This window comes from Bufo gargarizans, chromosome 2 (genome assembly GCF_014858855.1).
Source record: "Bufo gargarizans isolate SCDJY-AF-19 chromosome 2, ASM1485885v1, whole genome shotgun sequence".
NCBI classification, from domain to species: domain Eukaryota; kingdom Metazoa; phylum Chordata; class Amphibia; order Anura; family Bufonidae; genus Bufo; species Bufo gargarizans.
The window spans coordinates 269,334,997-269,357,129 of NC_058081.1; the positions used below are offsets into that span (position 1 = coordinate 269,334,997).

Here is a 22,133-nt window from a genome sequence, read left to right on the forward strand (position 1 = left end):
CACCCAAAGAGTGATTTTTGTTGAAGAAAAACTCCTCTGGCAGGCCTATAAATGCCCATATATTAGAGCCTAGATCTTCGTTACATAGCTGTGATTGCCAATTTCTCACAACAGAGTACATTATTATTGCTATTAGAGTACATTATCTGCTCGGATGGAAATATAAGTCTTGATGACATCAATTTAATATGTGTAACTTGTTCTTGTTTATTTCATTGTATTCCTATTTTATTCCTTTATTTATTTTTTTGCCCCTGACTTTCCCAGTTAATAGAGCGTAAGAGTAATCAGTGAAGAATATTAAGACAGAGAATACATTTGAAATATTGGGTAGGCTGGTCCAATCAGGAGTCAAAAGAATGGATGAGCATGGGAATTGTGGGACAAGGACAGAAATTTTAAGCTAAAATCAATAATTGATCCATTCTGCTTTAGAAAAGGGGTTTCAGGGAATTTTTAACTGATGACCTATCCCTTGCTGGCGTACATTTACTGTAGATTATTTTCTACGGCAAAAACTGGAGTAGAAAATTATAAATGGTACGGCCATCCCTATTCACCGCCCACACCATGTCTCCTGGCGTACATGGCATGGAAGTGGAAGAAGTCACAGATTCGGCCGCAAATCCCTTTTGTGACTGAATCTGCGACAGATATACGCCAAAAAGTGCTTTCTATCTATTCATACATTACCCCCCCCCTGTTTATTTAGTCTAAAACGTATATTTGTATTACTGCTTTCTTTTATAGATTTGACATAAAACACTAAAAACTAAGGGGGAGATTTATCAAAACTGGTGTAAAGGAAAACTGGCTTAGGTGCCCATAGCAATCAATCAGATTCAATCTTTTTTAGAGCTTCTTTGGAAAATAAAAGGTGGAATCTGATTGGCTGGTAAGGGCAGCTAAGGCTAGTTTTACACTAGCGTTAAAGAGATCCGGCAGTCTGTTCCCTGCCACAACAGCCTGACGGATCTTTTTAACACTTGTGTGAAACTAGCCTAAGCCAGTGTCCCATTACGCCAGTTTTATTAGATCTCCACCTAGACATATGTACAGGTCCTTCTAAAACAATTAGCATATTGTGATAAAGTTCATTATTTTCTGTAATGTACTGATAAACATTAGACTTTCATATATTTTAGATTCATTACACACAACTGAAGTAGTTCAAGCCTTTTATTGTTTTAATATTGATGATTTTGGCATACAGCTCATGAAAACCCCAAATTCCTATCTAAAAAAATTAGCATATTTCATCCGACCAATAAAAGAAAAGTGTTTTTAATACAAAAAAAGTCAACCTTCAAATAATTCTGTTCAGTTATGCACTCAATACTTGGTCGGTAATCCTTTTGCAGAAATGACTGCTTCAATGCGGCGTGGCATGGAGGCAATCAGCCTGTGGCACTGATGAGGTGTTATGGAGGCCCAGGATGCTTCGATAGCGGCCTTAAGCTCATCCAGAGTGTTGGGTCTTGCGTCTCTCAACTTTCTCTTCCCAATATCCCACAGATTCTCTATGGGGTTCAGGTCAGGAGAGTTGGCAGGCCAATTGAGCACAGTAATACCATGGTCAGTAAACCATTTACCAGTGGTTTTGGCATTGTGAGCAGGTGCCAGGTCGTGCTGAAAAATGAAATCTTCATCTCCATAAAGCTTTTCAGCAGATGGAAGCATGAAGTGCTCCAAAATCTCCTGATAGCTAGCTGCATTGACCCTGCCCTTGATAAAGCACAGTGGACCAACACCAGCAGCTGACATGGCACCCCAGACCATCACTGGGGGACTTGACACTGGACTTCAGGCATTTTGGCATTTCCCTCTCCCCAGTCTTCCTCCAGACTCTGGCACCTTGATTTCCGAATGACATGCAAAATTTGCTTTCATCCGAAAAAAGTACTTTGCACCACTGAGCAACAGTCCAGTGCTGCTTCTCTGTAGCCCAGGTCAGGCGCTTCTGCCGCTGTTTCTGGTTCAAAAGTGGCTTGACCTGGGGAATGCGGCACCTGTAGCCCATTTCCTGCACACGCCTGTACACGGTGGCTCTGGATGTTTCTACTCCAGACTCAGTCCACTGCTTCCGCAGGTCCCCCCAAGGTCTGGAATTGGTCCTTCTCCACAATCTTCCTCAGGGTCCGGTCACCTCTTCTCGTTGTGCAGCGTTTTCTGCCACACTTTTTCCTTCCCACAGACTTCCCACTGAGGTGCCTTGATACAGCACTCTGGGAACAGCCTATTCATTCAGAAATTTCTTTCTGTGTCTTACCCTCTTGCTTGAGGGTGTCAATGATGGCCTTCTGGACAGCAGTCAGGTCGGCAGTCTTACCCATGATTGCGGTTTTGAGTAATGAACCAGGCTGGGAGTTTTTAAAAGCCTCAGGAATCTTTTGCAGGTGTTTAGAGTTAATCAGTTGATTCAGATGATTAGGTTAATAGCTCGTTTAGAGAACCTTTTCATGATATGCTAATTTTTTTAGATAGGAATTTTGGGTTTTCATGAGCTGTATGCCAAAATCATCAATATTAAAACAATAAAAGGCTTGAACTACTTCAGTTGTGTGTAATGAATCTAAAATATATGAAAGTCTAATGTTTATCAGTACATTACAGAAAATAATGAACTTTATCACAATATGCAAATTTTTTTAGAAGGACCTGTATGCCACATAAAACATAGCATTAAACCACCTCATTGATATAAATGCTCAGAAAACCTACTGTCATTGCCTGATAAAAGCTCTCTGTAATGTTCTGCACATTATTTTGGTTGCTGAATCCTTTTGTGTAGTGGAAATGACAGGACTGATTTATAAACCAATTACGGTAAGCTCATCTGAATTTCCGTAACAATTGGTGTCATGGAAAATGTGAACAAACTTAGACAAACAGGAAAACTGATGTGAAAAGCATGTTAGTGAATCGCTGCACATCTGCTGATTTAAATACCTGCACCACAGTAACATCACTGCAGTAACATAAATACAAAAAAGAAAATTTTACTTGGGGGAAAAAGTGATAGCTATAGGAAAACATTCAATCAAGCTCACGATTTAGGTGAAAATATTAGTGACCGGAAACTTAGTGCAGTTTAGACCATACAACTGCGTAAAAAAAGCGTACCACGCAGTAATAACTCCAGGTAAATGAGAATAAACCTTTGGACATGACACAGGTAATGGTACTGAATCTCCCTTCTTATACAACACACGCTAAACTTGGAATTGCTTTCATAGCTGCTGCTTGGCATTGAGTGACGCTACTTCGCTTTCTGTATATCTTTGACAGTAAATAGTATTCAGAGTGTACAGAACATATTGGTTTTGTTTAGTAGCAGTACTGGATCAGACAGATAGCGCCAAAACTGATTTGTAAGTGACAAATATTACTGGCAAGCAACATGATACAATGTCTCTTTTGGGAGACAGATGAGGTGATTGCATTTTGACCAAGTCCACATTCAAATAGAGATCTTTATCACCTGAATGTCTGGTATTTTAAGTATCTCTTGTTAGGAGTCATAACCCTAAGGTTTAACACATTTTTATATGACGTAATAGTCTATGGCCCAAAATAAAATCCTCCACATTGACATGTCTAAGAAGAGTCCAATTATATTGCCCATTTCATTTACATAATTTATAATGGATATAAGAATCAGGTTCCCTTGGGCTTGTGTCCAGAAACATATTCTGCATTTTTCAAACTAGCACCTGGATCTAAATACTTTTGCAATTCCATGTAATTAAACATGTAGTATAACCAGTGAGCAATTCAATAAATTGTATTTGTATAGCGCCACCTGCTGTTTGTTCTTTTCCTTATTTTTCTGTCCATCTCACTGAGCTGGTCATACTTACTAAGTTAAAATTTTCAACTGCCACCAGCCATATGTTCTGCTGGAAGCTGCGGCAGTTACAGGGAGAGAGCTGCAGCAGAAAGTACATGCAGCCCGAGCTGCCAGGCTGAAGATAATCTAGCAGAGCAATTAGAGCAGTGAATGTGGACATCTCTGGACCCATGAGCGATACTGGACTGATTTTCATTTTTTTACATGCATCATAACATAACCCCTCTAAACTCTAAACAGCCTTAAAAGGTCCAGCTGGTGATCTCGCTGACAAACTACGCTGTATAACTGTTCATACAGAGATGGCTGTCAATTACCAAGTAGGACCAGCCAACTGACTCTTAAGCATAGAAAGAACAGGGATTTTAATGAATTAAAGCTATACTGAATCTTTTCCCACAAAACTACCATATTTTTCGCCACATAAGATGCATTTTTCCCTCCGAAAAAAAACTGTGGGAAAAATGCCCCTGCGTCTTATGGGGTGAATACTAATGAGCGCTTCCATTATGGAAGCGCTCATTAGTACCGGAGGACCAGGAAGCAGTGAAGGCTCTGTAGTCACCGCTTCCTGGTCCTCGGCTGTGCAGTGGCTACACACAGCGTGAGGGCGCTCTGTGACCTCACGCAGTGCGTGCCAGTTCATGGCACAGCCGGCGGCAGGAGGAAGTAGATCGTGGGTGGAGAGGAGCGGCGGCATCCAGGAACAAGAGAGGTAACTGTTTTTTTAATTTTATAAAGCATGGCAATATGGGGCTGATGCGAGGCAATATGGGGCTGATGTGAGGCAATATGGGGCTGATGTGAGGCAATATGGGGCTGATGTGAGGCAATATGGGGCTGATGTGAGGCAATATGGGGCTGATGTGAGGCAATATGGGGCTGATGTGAGGCAATATGGGGCTGATGTGAGACAATATGGGGCTGATGTGAGACAATATGGGGCTGATGTGAGGCAATATGGGGCTGATGTGAGGCAATATGGGGCTGATGTGAGGCAATATGGGGCTGATGTGAGGCAATATGGGGCTGATGTGAGGCAATATGGGGCTGATGTGAGACAATATGGGGCTGATGTGAGGCAATATGGGGCTGATGTGAGACAATATGGGGCTGATGTGAGACAATATGGGGCTGATGTGAGGCAATATGGGGCTGATGTGAGACAATATGGGGCTGATGTGAGGCAATATGGGGCTGATATGAGGCAATATGGGGCTGATATGGGGCTGCTGGGGGCTGATCTGAGGCAATGGTGACCAATATGAGAGGCAATAGGTGCTGATGTGAGAAAATATGGGGCTGATATGAGGCAATATGGGGCTGATATGAGGCAATATGGGGCTGATCTGAAGCAATATGGGGCTGCTGGGGGCTGATCTGAGGCAATGGTGGCCAATATGAGAGGCAATAGGTGCTGATGTGAGACAATATGGGGCTAATATGAGGCAATATGGGGCTGATATGAGGCAATATGGAGCTGATCTGAGGCAATATGGGGCTGATCTGAGGCAATATGGGGCTGCTGGGGGCTGATATGAGGCTCTTATCTGAGGTCTGATTGGGGGTCATTCACATTGGGGTCTGAGCTGAGGTCTGATTGGTGGTCTAACCTGAGGTTTAATTAAAAATATATTTTTTTTATTGTCCCCTCTAAAGCGTCTTAAAGGATTAAAAATACGGTATATATCAGTTTCTAAGCTGCTCTTGCTCTATAACATACTGCCTGCAGTTTGGACTACATATTCTATATAATAGGTTTCCTTAAAGCAACATTTGGTGCCCCTGTTTAGGGCCATATTTCCAAATAGGCACTAAAGGGCACATGCCTAGGATGGCAGCCAGCAGAGAGGATATTTTTTATTTATTTTTTATAAATGTCTTTTTGCATTCCAGCCTTTGGGGTATATCCAGGGTATCCAGGTCGCAGAGGGGTTTAAATGGTGGTCTGCCGCTGCACACTACAACCATGGCATTATGTTTCTGCCTGCTGTGAAGCTGCCAGTGTGCAACTCAATGGCAGAGGACGAGGTGAGAGGACTGTTATTGGCCTACATTAGACTGCCTGTGCTCTGCGGCGGCACAGCATTAGAGTGCCAGCATCTCATCTAACATTCTCACTGCACACTAGAAGCAACCATGTTATTTGTGCATTGGTGAGCAAGTTCACCTTATATTAGGAAATTGAGTATAAATATATTTCTTAACGTACTTTCATTATTGAATCACCCCCCTTATGGATTGGTGATGTACAGTAGTGCAGCACAGAATTATTTTGCTAGTTCACAACACATTGGGAGAGAGCCACAACTTCCTTGGTCTGGTTGTTCACACTCATAAAGCGAGCAATAAAATGATAAACATATTCATGGACTGATGACTATATAACTTAAAATAGAAATGCAGGTTGACCTTAGGGTTAACAAATATGAATACTGTATATACATTAGGTTATTTTCCATTTTCTTTTACTGTAGCTGCATGGGTTACTTCAGTTGTAGTTCACTTACCTATAAACTTATAAATCGTATATCTAAGAGTAGAGGTTAAAAACAAAAACCTATATTATACTGATCTCTAGAGGCACTAGTAATTGCTTACCGTGGTCCATTCTTGTCATCCAGGTGCACTTGGCTTTTGCAGTTTATCGGCTCTGCTCCAATTTCCACTGTCACTACATCAAATGGCAGCTCTGCATAGTAGTCTTTGATCTTTGGGTTGAATTCAGGAGTCAGGTCCAGAGAAGGATTGCTGAAGATACGACTGATGTAAGATAGTGTATCATTATCTGTTCCAAGACATAAAGGAGCGATGAGTTGGTATTCTATGAAATAGACATTGCTTTCCAGCTTTTGTTCCTCGCAAATGACGCCAGCATGTACATGATAAGTAACTTGCAGGACAGCAACATTTCCAATTAAATGTAGCCAAGTATAGTAAATACAGGAGATAACAGAAAAGCAGCAAATGTGATAAAAAAAATTCAAATGGACATGATAGAGCGAATTTATTACAGCCCACACACCAGAATTTAACAAACAACGTGTGACGCTTAATAAATTTAGGGCAAAGTATGTCAATGCATACCGACTTTAAGGGCTATAAACACCTTTGGGAGTCATTTTTTTATGATTACATTCTACTCATTTTGGGCTAAAGAATAATTTTTACAACTGGTCTTTATTAAATTCTTTCAGAAGTTTTTGTACTATAGGGTTAGGGTACTTTCACACTAGCGTTTTTCTTTTCCGGCATAGAGTTCTGTCAAATGGGCTCAATGCCGGAAACAAACTTTTCAGGTATATCCCCATGCATTCTGAATGGAGAGTAATCCGTTCAGGATGCATCAGGATGTCTTCAGTTCAGTCTTTTTGACTGATCAGGCAAAAGATAAAACCTTAGCATGCTACGGTGAAAAAAACTGAAGACTTGCCTGACTGACATGGCATTTTTTTCCATAGGAATGTATTAGTGCCGGATCCGGCATACAAAATACCGGAATGCCAGATCCGTCCTTCCATGCGCAGACCGAAAAAAAGGTGAAAAAAATAAATGCCGGATTTGTTTTGCCAGATGACACCAGAAAGATGGATCCGGCATTTTAATGCATTTTTCTGACTGTTCAGGCATTTTTAAGACTGATCAGGATCCTGTTTAGTCTTACAAATGCCATCGGTTGGCATACGTTTTGCGACGGAACTGCTTGTCGGATCACTCTGCCGCAAGTGTGAAAGTAGCCTTATGTTTCAGCCTAGTTGCAGAGTATCTTAGATTCAGTTGTACAGTCCCATCATGTAGCTGTTCTGACAGCTGGATTTGAAGCCCTTATCTCTGAATTCCTGCCAGCTCAAAAACACTCATAAAAGCCATATTCCTATTAGTGTTGAGTTTGAATATTCTAATCGTGAATTTTTATTGTGAATATCGGCACTTCGAGAATTCGCGAATATCTAGATTATATTGCTATATCTTCGTAACAGCAAATATTCTAGATTTTTTTTATCAGTAGATAAATCTATAATCTTTTCTCAATTATTGTATATGGCTACTCTTAATCTTTATTATGCTATCATACATACCTATTTTTTTATAGTTATCATTTTACCTATAATTAACTAACTTTATTATAAATATTTTCCTACCTATCATTAATAATTTCTTTTTATAGATGCTATATTATTTTTAAAATAAATCATTACCTAAAACTCACAATAAACAACATATAACAGACAATCACACAAAGGCTATATGCCAAAAGCCGGATATGTGCAAGCCAACAACCTATCCATGAGACAGGTACAACCAGCATACCTTACAATGGCAGCCTTGTGTGCAATGAGACATTCAAAACCAGCTTTTCTTTTCCTCAGATAGGAATATTTACAATCTATCACTCATAAATGTTCCATCATTGCATACTTTCTTATCAAGTTCTATCATTCCTAAACATTCCATCCCGTCTGAGGCATTCAAAATCAGCCAGTAAGCCTCAAAGTTGCTTGACGTTTGTTGGATGGCTTGGGGGACCTGCGCACCTAGATAATTATCATTAGGGTGACAAAAATTTTTGGGGATGCCAGCTAACTCTTCTCTCATTGCTTAGGTGGGCTGCATAAAAACTTTCAGTTTTCTAATTGTCCTAACATTTATATTTAATAACCTTTCTATACTGTTTTGTCATTTAAACTAATTTGCATAAACATGGGCATATCGGTAAGACATGCAAATAGTGTTTCAGCTGAAAAACAAGGCAGATTCTGATCATTTGTCTTTCCCATATGCCCATGTTTATTTAAATTAATTTACCTGACAAAACAGTATAGAAAGGTTATTGAATAAAAATGTTAAGACAATTAGAAAACTGAAAATTTGTATGCAGCCCTCCTAAGCAGTGAGAGAAGAGTTAGCTGGCATCCAAAAAAGTCAAGCAACTTTGAGGCTCACTGGCTTTAAAGTCTGTGTGGATGGAGAGCTGGTCTTGAATGTAAGGTATGCTGGCTGTACCTGTCTCATGGATAGGTTGTTGGCTTGCATATACCCAGCTTTTGGCATATAGCCTTTGTGTGATTGTTTGTTATAGGTAATAAAAATTGCATGCGCAAAATGTGCATATTACATTGGCGATTTTTGCAATCGTGAATATTCAGCTAAACATTCGGCGATAGCCTATGCTGCTCATCACTAATTCTTATCAGTTTGATAATCAGTGTCTATTGCCTGTAAGGACTTCAGAGATCAGGGCTTCAAATCCAGCTGTCAAAACAGCTACATGATGGGACTGTATAAAACTGAAACTGAGATACTCTGCAGCTAGGCTGAACTGTAGCCATTTGATAAAAAATTCTTTAATAAAGACCAATTGAAAAAGTGATTTTTAAACCTAAAATACAATCATAAGAAATTGCCCCAGAAAGTGTTTATAGCCTTTAAATATAGACTTTTAAAACTCATGATAAATCTTTGGACTGTGGTTATCTGCTGTGTCTACGTGTAAATAGAAGATAGAAAACCTAAGGCTTTTGGTAAGGGGTGAACCACTAATGCCCTCTATTGTGGTGGCATTAATATTCTCCTCTCTCTTTAGTTTTGTACAGTTTTTCTTGGAAGTTAAAGGGGTTGTGTAACTTCAGTAAGTGGTATTCATCATGTAGAGAAAGTTAATGTGAGGCACTTACTAATGTATTGTGATTATCCATATTGCTTCCTTTGCTTGCTGGATTCATTTTTCCATCACATTATACACTGCTCGTTTCCATGGTTACAGACAAACCTGCAATCCATCAGTGGTGGTCATGCTTGCACAATATGCGCTCCCATGGTCCCAGCCACCAGAGAGGCTGATGCTTTTTCCTAAAATGTGTAAGCACGACCACCACTGATGGACTGAAGGGTGGTATGTAACCATGAAAACGAGCAGGGAATAATGTGATGGAAAAATGAATCAAGCCAACAAAAGGAAGCAATATGGATAGTAACAATACATTAGTAAGTGTCTTGTATTAACTTTCTCTACATGATAAATGCTACTTAAGGAAGTGAGACAACCCCTTTTAAATATTAGGAACAAACATTTGTGCTGTAATGTAAGTGTTGACTTCTTGGTTAATAATAATAATTTCAGATAATGTTAACGGTGTGCTTTCAGTTTGACTTTATTAAAGGGGGGAGGGGCACTAAGGCACCAGGCATTTTGTGGTTACGGGCTCCTGAGATGTTAATCTGGTACTACCAGAGGAGCCTGTATGGACATGTTCAGCCTCTGCTCACTGCAGTACAGACTCAGTTGGATTCCATGTAGGATATTCTGTAGAAGCAATGCCAGGATGCATTAGGAATCTGTACAAAAAAAACTATAGGGGAATTTTATGATTTTTGGTGGCAGTTTTAAGTCTGTCTTTACTTTGTGATGTTGCACCAAATGTATGAACTGGCAAACAGTAATAATTTGGAGCAAGTGCAATATGGTGTACTCTTATGTCTGTAACACCAGGGGGTTGCCTGGCATGGAGACTTTTTTTTGCGACTGTTTAAAAAGTTGCATATCTCTGCACTTCTAAAAGTAGCGAGGCTCTCTGAATGTTGCAAAATTTTGACCAAATTTATTATATATATTTGCAAAAATATACATGAAATGTTGCACATGGACATCCCTTGTGTCTACGTATTCCTTCGTATGAAATTAGAGACATACAGAGAAAGAGAACCCTGAGCTACAATACCACATACAACCCATGGATAGTGGATGGACATATCACAATACACTTACCATCACTGCAGTTCATCCACTTTCTTGTCACTGCAAATGTAAAAATGATACAAACATATCTATTAAAATATCTTTGAAAAGTTATTACATACAGTATAATATATGCATCGCTAATAGTTCTTCCATTTGTATACAGCAGAGTAGACCAGGATGTTTTTTTATAATGGCAAATCCAAACAAAACTTGAGGAGCTGGCTGTCATATTAATCTAATTAATTCAACTTAAATTAGGCCAGTCTGCCTGAGTCCTTGGATGTGAGGTCCAAAATCTATAAAACTGTATAAGGGCTCTTTTACACCTGCGTTCTTTTCTTCCGGCATAGAGTTCCGTCGTCGGGGCTCTATGCCGGAAGAATCCTGATCAGTTTTATCCTAATGCATTCTGAATGGAGTGAAATCCGTTCAGGATGCATCAGGATGTCTTCAGTTCCGGAACGGAACGTTTTTTGGCCGGAGAAAATACCGCAGCATGCTGCGCTTTTTGCTCCGGCCAAAAATCCTGAAGACTTGCCGCAAGGCCGGATCTGGAATGAATGCACATTGAAAGGCATTGATCCGGATCCGGCCTTAAGCTAAACGTCGTTTCGGCGCATTGCCGGATCAGATGTTTAGCTTATTCTGAATGGTTACCATGGCTGCCGGGACGCTAAAGTCCTGGCAGCCATGGTAAAGTGTAGCGGGGAGCGGGGGAGCAGCATACTTACCGTCCGTGCGGCTCCCGGGGCGCTCCAGAGTGACCTCAGGGCGCCCCACGCGCATGGATGACGTGATCACATGGGGCGCTCTGACGTCACTCTGGAGCGCCCTGGGAGCCGCGCGGACTGTAAGTATACCGCTTCCCGCTCCTACTATGGCAACCAGGACTTTAATAGCATCCTGGATGCCATAGTAACACTGAACGCATTTTGAAGACGGATCCGTCTTCAAATGCTTTCAGTACACTTGTGTTTTTCCGGATCCGGCGTGTAATTCCGGCAAGTGGAGTACACGCCGGATCCGGACAACGCAAGTGTGAAAGAGGCCTAAGAATTGTTACTGAAGTTGTGATCTGCTGGTCCTAATAGTCCAGAAATGTATTTTCCACACGTGGAACACCTGTCTAAAAATATTGGGCTGATCCACATGTAGTCATCTCTACAAAGTCTGTAACTACATAGAAATTATGCAGCAGCAGGAGAAGAGAGCCGGCGATCATCGGCATAAGGGCTCATGCACACGAACGTATTTTCTTTCATGTCAGTTTTTTTTTTTCTGCAGACCGTATGCGGGACCATTTATTTCAATGGGTTTGCAAAAAACGGAAGTTACTCCGTATGCATTCCGTTTCCGCATGTCCACATGTCTGTTCTGCAGACAAATAGAACATGTCCTATTATTGTCCGCATTATGGACAAGGGTAGGACTGTTCTATTAGGAGCCAGCTGTTCTGTTCCTCAAAATACGGAATGCAAATGGACATCATCCATATTTTTTGCGGACCTCAAAATACATACGGTTGTATGCATGAGCCCTAAGGTGTCAGAGAGGTATATCGATCTAGCTGCGTGACAAGCTTATGTGTTAAGGCACCAGGAATTACTTTAATCCCTGCCACATCTGTAGAACCGTTTCTGCCTCCCAACTGATGAACATACAGAGACTTTCTCTATGACGTCAAGAAGCTGTACTTCCCACTGAATATCCAAAACTGATGGCCCACCATCAATGTAATATTCTGAAAATCCCTTTAAATGATACATATTATAACTGAAGTATCGGTGTAGATTTCCATAAAAAAAAAAAAAAGAACTCAAAAGTAGAAAGCAAGACAGAGCTGCAAGCCAACAACTAAAAACCTAGGGAGGGAAATACCTGGCTCTCACATTACAAGCAGTTATGGATTCATCCAGCATTTACCCATCAATTGTAATTATTCATTGCAAAATGAATATATTTTGATATTGCTATATACATGCTGGAGCAGTTTAGCATACCATAATGATGAGTCTACCATAGTTATTACTCTCGAACAGTCACATCAATTTAGAGATTCTACTAAGAAAATAAAATTGATGCTCTCCCACATTTTATCAGTAGATGCGTCTGTAAAGCACAAAGTTCACGCCAGTTCATTCAGACTACAGCTCTGGAAATCATTACGAATGAACGATACCCAAGCTGTGCTTACAACAGTCACTTACCTTAAACTGGATGTACAGGCCTTGGATTGAGGAAATCTGCATTCATTTACATGTGTGGATATATAGAACTTGAGTTCAAGTCATGGAGTCATGTGAAAAAGACTTACTACTGCACGCACACAGGACCTTATTTTCAGTATATAATACAAGTTAAAGGGTAAAACTTGATTTAGATAGGGTTTTTTTTTTAAAGCTGCATCATTACTACCCATAAATGAGGATTCAGCTTTTAATGGCAGCATTTCCCATTCACAATTATGACAGGAATAGCGTCACAGCCACAAGTTTGAGCAGCGTTTCTTTGCAGGGCATTACTGATGAGACCGCCATTACCACTGCCTGTGCACAAACCCTTAGACAAATATACAAAATGGGTATGTGTACAAACCTGATTCCCTGATATCTCGTCCTGAAACCCCAGACAATTCATTCTCTTCTTTGTCTTGAATTTTTTCTCTGTAAGTAAAATTCCATAGTTATATATGGAACACAACAGAAGTGGCTTTCAACTATCGGAAGAATGACATTGGAGAGGGGCAGACTGGGAACTTAAAGTGGCCCTGGAAAAAACTAAAAGTGGCCCCATGTTGTAGGCAGGTCCAAACAGACAGAAGGACAGAAGGTGGGGCAACACAATTTGATGTGCCACTAGTACCATACTGACCCAGCAGAACCAAATACCACAATGCAGCATAAAATACCTCCCCAGAAGCTGCCCCTCTGTGTTGGCAGCACCAGCTCCCATGTTCTGTCCTCCTACTCCAGATGGCAATACAGTTGAATTGAGGAGTCAGGAGGGTACTTGCAGCCGCCAACCAGATACATAGATTCATGACACTCCAAGTGTTAGTTAACTCAGGGAGGATCAGATCATTACTTACCTGATTGGCAGCTGTGAGTAAGGCCCAGGTGGCCCTCTGGGTACCGGTCCACTGGGAAGTTTCCCTGTAGGGTCTATGGGCAGTCCACCCCTGATTGCACCTGGAAAGCGTCTTGATTTGTACCAGAATGTGTGGAACACACTTACCACACAAAATATATGAGTACGTGCTACAATTTTGCTTAATTTACAACATGCTAGAAATATTCGCCCAAATTTACTGATCCTATAGATGATGTAAAGCTTAGACAGTTTGTCTAGACCTGCAGCAGATTTCTTACAGGGGCTCACGCTGGATGATAAATGTGATTCAGGGACAGACACTTCTCTGACTCTATACTATCGATTGGTGTTCTTACTGAGAAATATATTGTGACGCAATAGTGACACAAAATTTCACATATTAGGCCCCATCCCTTTCCATTGAAGCCACACCACTTATTGCTAAGCCCTGCCACTAGATGCGCCAAACTGCGTCAATTTGAACCATTTTTAAACAGATTTTTGGTGCAGACACATTCATAAATCTGGACCAAGGTTATTTTTAAACAACTTTTGTGACAAATGTTTGTCTAAACTTGTCTATATGTGTTGGACAAAACTATACCAGGTCCAAGGTTGTATAAAAAGTGGTGTACAATACTATAAATGTTGCATTGTGTTTCATCTTCCCTTTACAACTTTATAAAACTAAATCACAGATCTAGACACATTTAACAACCCATAAAATGGTGCAGGCACAGTATTCTAGGGCAAAATAGACTTAATATATCATATGTAGTTAATATAGTCCTATTATATCTGCCCCGGTATTCTAGCTGTGTGCATATTGAACACAAAAAATCGGCATTAACAGCAGCACAAGGGTGCAATTGGCAACCCAACTATGACCAGGAATCTAAGGGTATGATCTGTTGCAGATTTGTCACAGAAATTGCTATTGACTGTTCCATTCATGTCAACAGGGATTGCAGAAAACAATGCAGAACTTACAGTAACAACCCTTTTGGATGTATAAAACTTTGGCAATCAATCTTCCATGTGTAAATATACCCTGGACTGTGGACACACATAGGATAACCCAAGGCAAGAGTTTAACAATTCCAAAAAATGAGGCATTAACATTGAAACATTTCAATGAAACAAGCATGTCAGATGAGATGACAGCAGCAGAATTATGAAGTACAAAACACTAAGTCCTACTCCTGCATCACGGAAAATGCAGATTTATTTGAATACATTTTAGCTACAAATTAAAATGGCTTTAACGGTAGACTATTAAGATTAACTGAATACATAACTACAAAAGACAATCAGTATTACATGATACTTTTAAAACCAGTCAAAGCGACAGCAAATGGAACTCAAGGAAGTTCAGAATACACGAGATACAGAATACAGTCATTATCACTTTAAAGGCTATGCACACCTTTGGAATTTTTTATTTGCATTATACTTATTTTCAGCTCATTATCTGGTCTTTCTTTAAAAAAAAAAAAAAAAAAAAATTTCTGTACATAACGGAGATGCAGTACTAGCTGCCTGTAAATGTTTTTCTTTTCCGTCATCTGGGGAGCAGACAGACTCCTTATCTCTGCTCTCTGACCTTACTCATTAGAGCTCAATCCTTATCTTACTGATAAGAATGTGGCTTAGTTTATGACCTCTTAGTAGTTTAGAGATAAGGGTAAAATGAAAGTACACAGCTAGAAAAACACTTAACCCTTTGTGATAGAATGGCTCAATATTTTTAATAAAGGCCAATTGAAAATATGAATTTTGGCCAAAAATGAGTAAAATGAAATCATAAACAAAAATTGCCTCCAAAGCTGTACATAACCTTTAAGGATTTTAAGAGATTCCAATTCTTACTTGATTGTTACATTTGGTTAGATTCTAACAAATGGAAATAGACATGAATATATTACATTTATACCTACATATGCCCACGTAAGTAAAAAAAACTTTGCTCCACAATATATATTAACCCACAACAAGGAAAATTGAGCAGACCAAGATATAAAAATCTCACTTATTTTATTAGTCCAAAAATCACAACTTTTGGACTAATAAAATAAGTGAGATTTTTATATCTTGGCCTGCTCGATTTTCCTTGTTGTGGTTTAAGGAATATATTATATTGAAAAACTCTAACTGATGATATCAATCTACATTGTGAACCCACATGAAAAAATATTGAGAACTTGAGATTTAAAATGCACAGAATTATAAGCTAATAATAAAAACTTAGAAAACTAATTTATACCGGATTCTACACCGTTTTATGAATGCATTGATGCAGAAAAGGTACTAGACTAGTGACCATGCTTCATTTTAAAGGGGTTTTCCAGTACTTAGATATTGAGCATGACTGTTCTAAAGCATTTTTTGGCTTGTATTAGTGGAGAAAAAAGGGCTTATTAGCTGTTGTGTGGTGAAGTGAGAAAATTACAGCCCTTTATGGCATGTATTAGTGGCAAAAAATATATATATCTTATTTTCTGTTCAGTGGTGCCGTTATATGTTCTAAAGCCTTTTTGGCGTTTATTAGTGGCAAAAAAATAGATATTATTTACTGTTCAGCAGTGCAGTTATATGGTCTAAAGCCATCTTTGGCGTGTATTAGTGGAAAAAAGGGCTTATTAGTGTGGTGCAGTGAGAAAATTACAGCCCTTTTTGGCGTGTATTAGTGGCAAAAAAATATATATTTGCCATTCAGTGGAGCAGTTATATGTTCTAAAGCCCTTTTTGGCGTGTTTTAGTGGCAAAAAAATATATATTATTTGCCGTTCAGCAGTGCAGTTATATAATCTAAAGCCTTTTGTGGAGTGTATAAGTGGAAAAAAGTAAGGGCCTATTTGCCATTTAGTGGTGCAGTTATATGTTCTAAAGCACTTTTTGGCGTGTTTTAGTGGCAAAAAATATATATATTTGCCATTCAGCGGGGCAGTTATATGTTCTAAAGCCCTTTTTGGCGTGTATTAGTGGCACAAAAAAATTGTTTGCCGTTGTGTGGTAAAGTGAGAAAATGACAGACCTTTTTGCCGTGTATTAGTGGCAAAAAAATATATATTTGCCGTTCAGCGGTGCAGTTATATGTTCTAAAGCCTTTTGTGGCGTGTATAGGTGGAAAAAAGTAAGGGCCTATTTGACATTCAGCAATGCAGTTATATGTTCTATAGAATTCTTTGGCGTGTATTAGTGGGAAAAAAGGGCTTATTAGCCGTTGTGTGGTGAAGTGAGAAAATTACAAACTTTTTTGGGGTGTTTTAATTTCTTTTTTATTTATTTACTAGCAGAAGGACCTGGCTTCGCACGGGTATATTTAATTTAATGTTTGTGTGTGTCGTTAAAAGATATCCACAATAACAGTGATATCTACAGTACCCTGCCCCTTCAACAGTGACCTCCACAACGACATGCCCCTCAAAAGTAACATCCACAGCGTCCTCCCCTTTAACAGTGACCACCACAGCGGTCACCCATTTATTAGTGACCTCCACAGTACCCTGTCTCGTTAACAGCAATTTCCACAATAACCCGCCCCCTCAACAGTGATCTCTACAGAGCTCTGTTCCCTTAAAATGTGACCTCCACAAACCCTGCCCCCTTAAAAGTGTACAGCACACAGTATACAGCACCCCGCTCCTTAACACTGACCTCCATAGTGGACCGCCCCTTAACTGTGACCTCCACAGTTAACTATCCCCTTAACAGAGACCTCCACCGTGCCCGCCCCCCTCCACCATGCCCGACCTTCACAGCATCCCCCACCCTTATCAGTGACCTCCACAGCAGCCCGCCCCTTAAACAGTGATCTGGACAGCATCCTGCCCCCTTAACAGTGACCTCCTCAGTAGCCCACCCCTTTAACAGTGACCCTCACAGCAGCCGGTCCTTTATTAGTGACCTCCACAGTACCCCATTTCTTTAACAGTGATTTTCACAACACCCCGTCCCCTTAACAGTGGCATCTACAGCAATCTGCCACTTAACACTGACCTCCACAGCGGACCATCCCCTTAACTGTGACCTCTACAGCAGCACTCCACTCCCTTAACAGTGTCATCCAAGTGCCCTGCCCCTTTAAAGCTGACCTGCAGCAGTGAAGAAAAATGGCTGGGTTGTTATGGAAACCTGGTGTAAAACTGTGTGTATGTGGAGACTAAGGGCCTGCGAGCTTCTATTGGCTGATAAGGGTCATGTGACCAGGCTTCTATTGGCTAATGCATTTTTTGGGAATATCTCACACAGGGATGTCCTTTTGAACAGGCTCACAGTCAGACAGCAGAACAGTGCTGTTTGAGCGTAAGCTGCAGGGAGAAAGTCACCCTCCCTCCCACCCCTGCAGCTGACATAAGTTGATTTTTACCTTTTTTTTTTTATCCCTGTCGGTTGTGGAGTGGGAGGTGGCGTGGCTTCGCAGGACATGGGGTCAGAGTTTTTAGGTCTGTCTTTTGAGGGTGACCTCCACAGCACTACACTCCCTTAACAGTGTCATCCATAGCGCCCTATCCCTTTAAAGCTGACCTGCAGCAGTGAAGAAAAATGGCTGGGTTGTTATGGAAACCTGGAGCTGTGTGTATGTGAATACTAAGGGCCTGCAAGCTTCTATTGGCTGATAAGGGACATGTGACTGTGTGTATGGCAGTTGGGATATGAAGAGAAGGACTTGCAGGCTTGTATTGGCTAATGCAGGTCATTTTTGATTGCTGTGACCCCCACAAGATTTCTTTCCAGGGTAGCAAGGGATGTGTATACCAAGTTCCGATGAAATCGATGGTTGCATTTTTGAGTGATCGCAGAACATACATACACACATACATACATACATATATACGTTGTTTATATTTATAGATTTGATCTGACAGTATGTCAGACAGAGAAGTGCCAGGCCCTGCACAGGGAAGTGGCAGAGGCCTAAATGTTTCTGGCGCAGGCACAGGTCGCAGCAGAGTAAGAGGGAGTGGCAGCAGGAGTCGCAGCGAGAGGCCTGACTTCCCGGTGTCATCTAGTGGTCGTGTCTTGACCAGCAACCCAGTGGTTCTTGAATGGTTGACTCGGTCATCCACTTTGTCCCAAGTGAAATCAGACACCCACAGCCAAGAGTCGATGGGTTCGTCAGATACAACCCTTAGTTCGCATGGCCCAGGATCAGACCCTGTGCCCTCACCTGTCCTCAACCTGCCTCTGTCCTTTTCTGTTCCCTCAGCCAGACAAGTATAATATGCTGTGGGCTTAGCTCCACTATACAGCGAGGACGAGCAACTAGAGAACAGTCAGCAGCTACTGGCCAGCCAAGATGTGAAGGAGACATCTGCCGCTTCCTCCAGTAGGCGCGCAAGTGGTGATGAGGAGAGTGGCGTGGGAGCTGGTATTGCGAGCGGTCAGGCTCCTGACCAAGAGACAGTTGAGGAGGACATCAGTGACGTGCAGACAGTACTCGATCATGATGATGTAGCTGATTGGACTTGGGAGCCGGGTGAATTAGGGGCTTCATCATCATTGGGAAAAGAGGGTGTATGCTTGCCTGTGAGGCAGCGGCAGAGCCAGCAAGTCACTAGCGTGGCCGGGAGACAGCAGGGTGGAAGCAGGAGGAGGTCAAGAGACAAAGGTGCACGGGGTAGACCGCACGCTTCGCAGGAGCCTACCTGCCCGGAAAGTGGTGGTGCAGGGGTTCACGGAAGCAGAGGCGGTAGCAGTCAGTCAGTACGGAGTGTTGGGGGTAAAATCACCTACTTGGCAGTGTGATAGTTTTTTGTTAAGCTGCCAGAGGAGGTGAACATGGTCATTTGTAGAATATGTGGGCAGAAGGTAAAGCATGGCCAGGGTGCCAATGTTGGCACCACGGCCCTGTGTCAAAATATGCAGCGTCACCATAAAGTGGCCTGGGAGAACCGTGGCTCTGATGTGATGGTCCAGCCTGCCACAGCAACCGCTGCATCACCCAGTGGCATGCACCCGGTTTCAGGCAGTCAAGGCTCCACCACCTCAGCCGAAGGGAGCTGTCTGCCCTTGCCATAATCTGCTGGTCTGATGCTCTTGCTCCTCCTCCTTGTCAGTCATACTGTCAGCAATCGATCACCGAAGCGATTGCCAAGAGACAACAGTATGCATGCACTCATCCAATGCTTTCCAAGTGGTGGACTCTGCACCTTTCAGAGAACTGATGGCTTGTGCCGAGCCAATATGGAGACTCCCAAGCCGTCATTTCTTTGCCAAAAAGGCAGTAGTAGCCCTGCACACGTATGTAGAACAGAAGGTGGGCCAGTCCTTGAGCCTGTCGGTGTATGCCAAAGTGCACGGCTGCGCCGACGTGTGGAGCTTTAACTTCGGTCAGGGACAATAAATGTCCTTTACGGGCCACTGGGTGAATGTGGTTCCTGCACAGCCACACCAGCAACTTGGCCAGGTGATGCCACTTCTGCCTCCACCTCTACCTCCTCATCCTCCACTGTGTCCTCAGGCTACACTGCAGGGACAATTCACAGTGCCCTTCAAGCATACCACATGTGCAGGGCACGACGGTGTCACGCTGTTCTGCACCTCGTTTGCCTGGGCGAACCGAGTCACACAAGGGAGGAACTGCTCCATTTCCTTCATCAAGAAATCGAATCCTGGCTTTCTCCGCGACAGCTCAAAATCGCCATGGTGACTGACAATGGGAAGAACATGGTGTCGGCGCTGCGTCAAGGAGGGCTGAGCCATGCGCCCTGCGTGGCGCACATGTTTAATCTGGCTGTCAAGCACTTCCTGAAGTCTTCCACCCATCTGCATGACATCCTAAAAATGACCAGGAAACTTTGCATGTACTTCAGCCACTCGTACACTGCAAAGCACACCCTCCTTGAGCTGCAGCGGCAGTACGGCATCCCCCAACATAGGCTGATATGCGATGTTTCCACCCGTTGGAATTCCACCCTCTATGTTGGACCGACTGTTGCTCCATCCAACTTGAGTCGCTGATGAGCATCTTTCTTCACCCGCCTAGTGAAAAAACTACTCACCAGCAGCAGAAGCTAAACCTGGAGCAGGACCTGAACCAGCAGGTGGTGGCATACTTGGACAGCATCCTGCCACTCCACATTGAAGATCCACTGGACTACTGGGCAACCAAACTAGATTTGTGCTCTGGAAAAGCTGTCTTGCCCAGCCAGTAGTGTGGCATCAGAGCAGGTGTTTAGTACGGCGGGGGCCATACAGTAGTTACCTCAAGAAGAACTCGTCTGTCCAGCCAAAATGTGGAGAGAATGACCTTTGTCAAGATGATTCAAGCGTGGATCAGCCAGGATTTCCACTCACCCATGCTTGATGCATCAGACTAGATCATCCATGGTGTCACACCAACACTTTGATAAAAGAGACCGGTTTGTTCTGACTACCTGCTTCAGCTATTATTCTGATGCCACCACCCGCCTGATGCCACACATCTGATGCCAAGTAGTGTTGATCGAGCACCAAAGTGCTTGGGTGCTCGATCAGAACACTTTGCGATGCTCGGATGCTCTACAGAGCACCTGAGCACAATGGAAGTCAATGGGAGAACCTGAGCATTAAACCAGGCACCCCCTGCTCTGAAGAGGGGAAGGTGTCTGGTTCACATGAAAAGGTCAGAAATTTATGGAAACACCACTGAAATGGTTCGGGAACAGCATGGGGAGGATGTCTGGATGCATCTTGGACTCCCAGGTCGCTGCTGGGAACGATGTTGTCCGAGTAGTATGGCAATTTTACAGACTGACAATAATGCGCACAAAACCGAAGATAAAATCTATTTTTGAGGAAAAATTGTTAGGAGACATTCTTTCCTGTATATTTACTTGTATATAAAGTGCAAGTGCTGCCAAATATTACAAGGAAGAGGCACTCCGATACAACCTGTATATCACATAAAGGAGGGCCTCATTTACATTGTGGTACAATTGTTCAGGTAGTGGGACTCCTACACTCATAAAGCCTATGCACTAAGTGAAAGGACTGCCAAAAATTACAAGGAACTACAATACACCCTTTTTTACATATAAAGGAGGGCATCACACACACCCTTGAAAAATTATGATTGCTGGCCTGCTGGTGACCCTCTAAAACATTACACTATCACTTGGCCTAAATAGGCTAATTTCCTATCTTATCCCATATATTAAAACTTAACTTTTACTAACTCATTGTTAAAACACGTATGATAAAGCTAACTCTTAATGTGAAATACTAAGTGAGCACAAACAAAGGTGGTTAAAACTAACTGGTAACCATAGTTATTTATGGCACAGAGGTGCTGTATTGATTGCAAACGGCAACTGGGACTGCACTTTCCCAATGCTGTCACACTTTCTATAACAGCATTGCTATACACTGTCACTCTGAGAGTTAGAATTTGCGCACTCATACATTGGTGACCAATAGTGAATTTGCAATTAATGCAGCACCTCTGCACCATAAATAACTATGGTTACCAGT

General features: G+C 41.9%; 1 protein-coding gene across 1 annotated transcript in view; it reads right to left on the minus strand.

Annotated features, from left to right (window-relative positions):
* Positions 1-22,133, minus strand: part of CPED1 (cadherin like and PC-esterase domain containing 1) — a 475,576-nt gene that overhangs the window by 246,736 nt on the left and 206,707 nt on the right. The window contains exons 15-17 of the mRNA XM_044277190.1: positions 13,185-13,252; positions 10,617-10,646; positions 6,452-6,638 (exon numbers count right to left, since the gene is read on the minus strand). Of these exons, the coding sequence (XP_044133125.1) occupies positions 6,452-6,638; positions 10,617-10,646; positions 13,185-13,252 (285 nt within the window). The remainder of the gene's footprint in view (positions 1-6,451; positions 6,639-10,616; positions 10,647-13,184; positions 13,253-22,133) is intronic.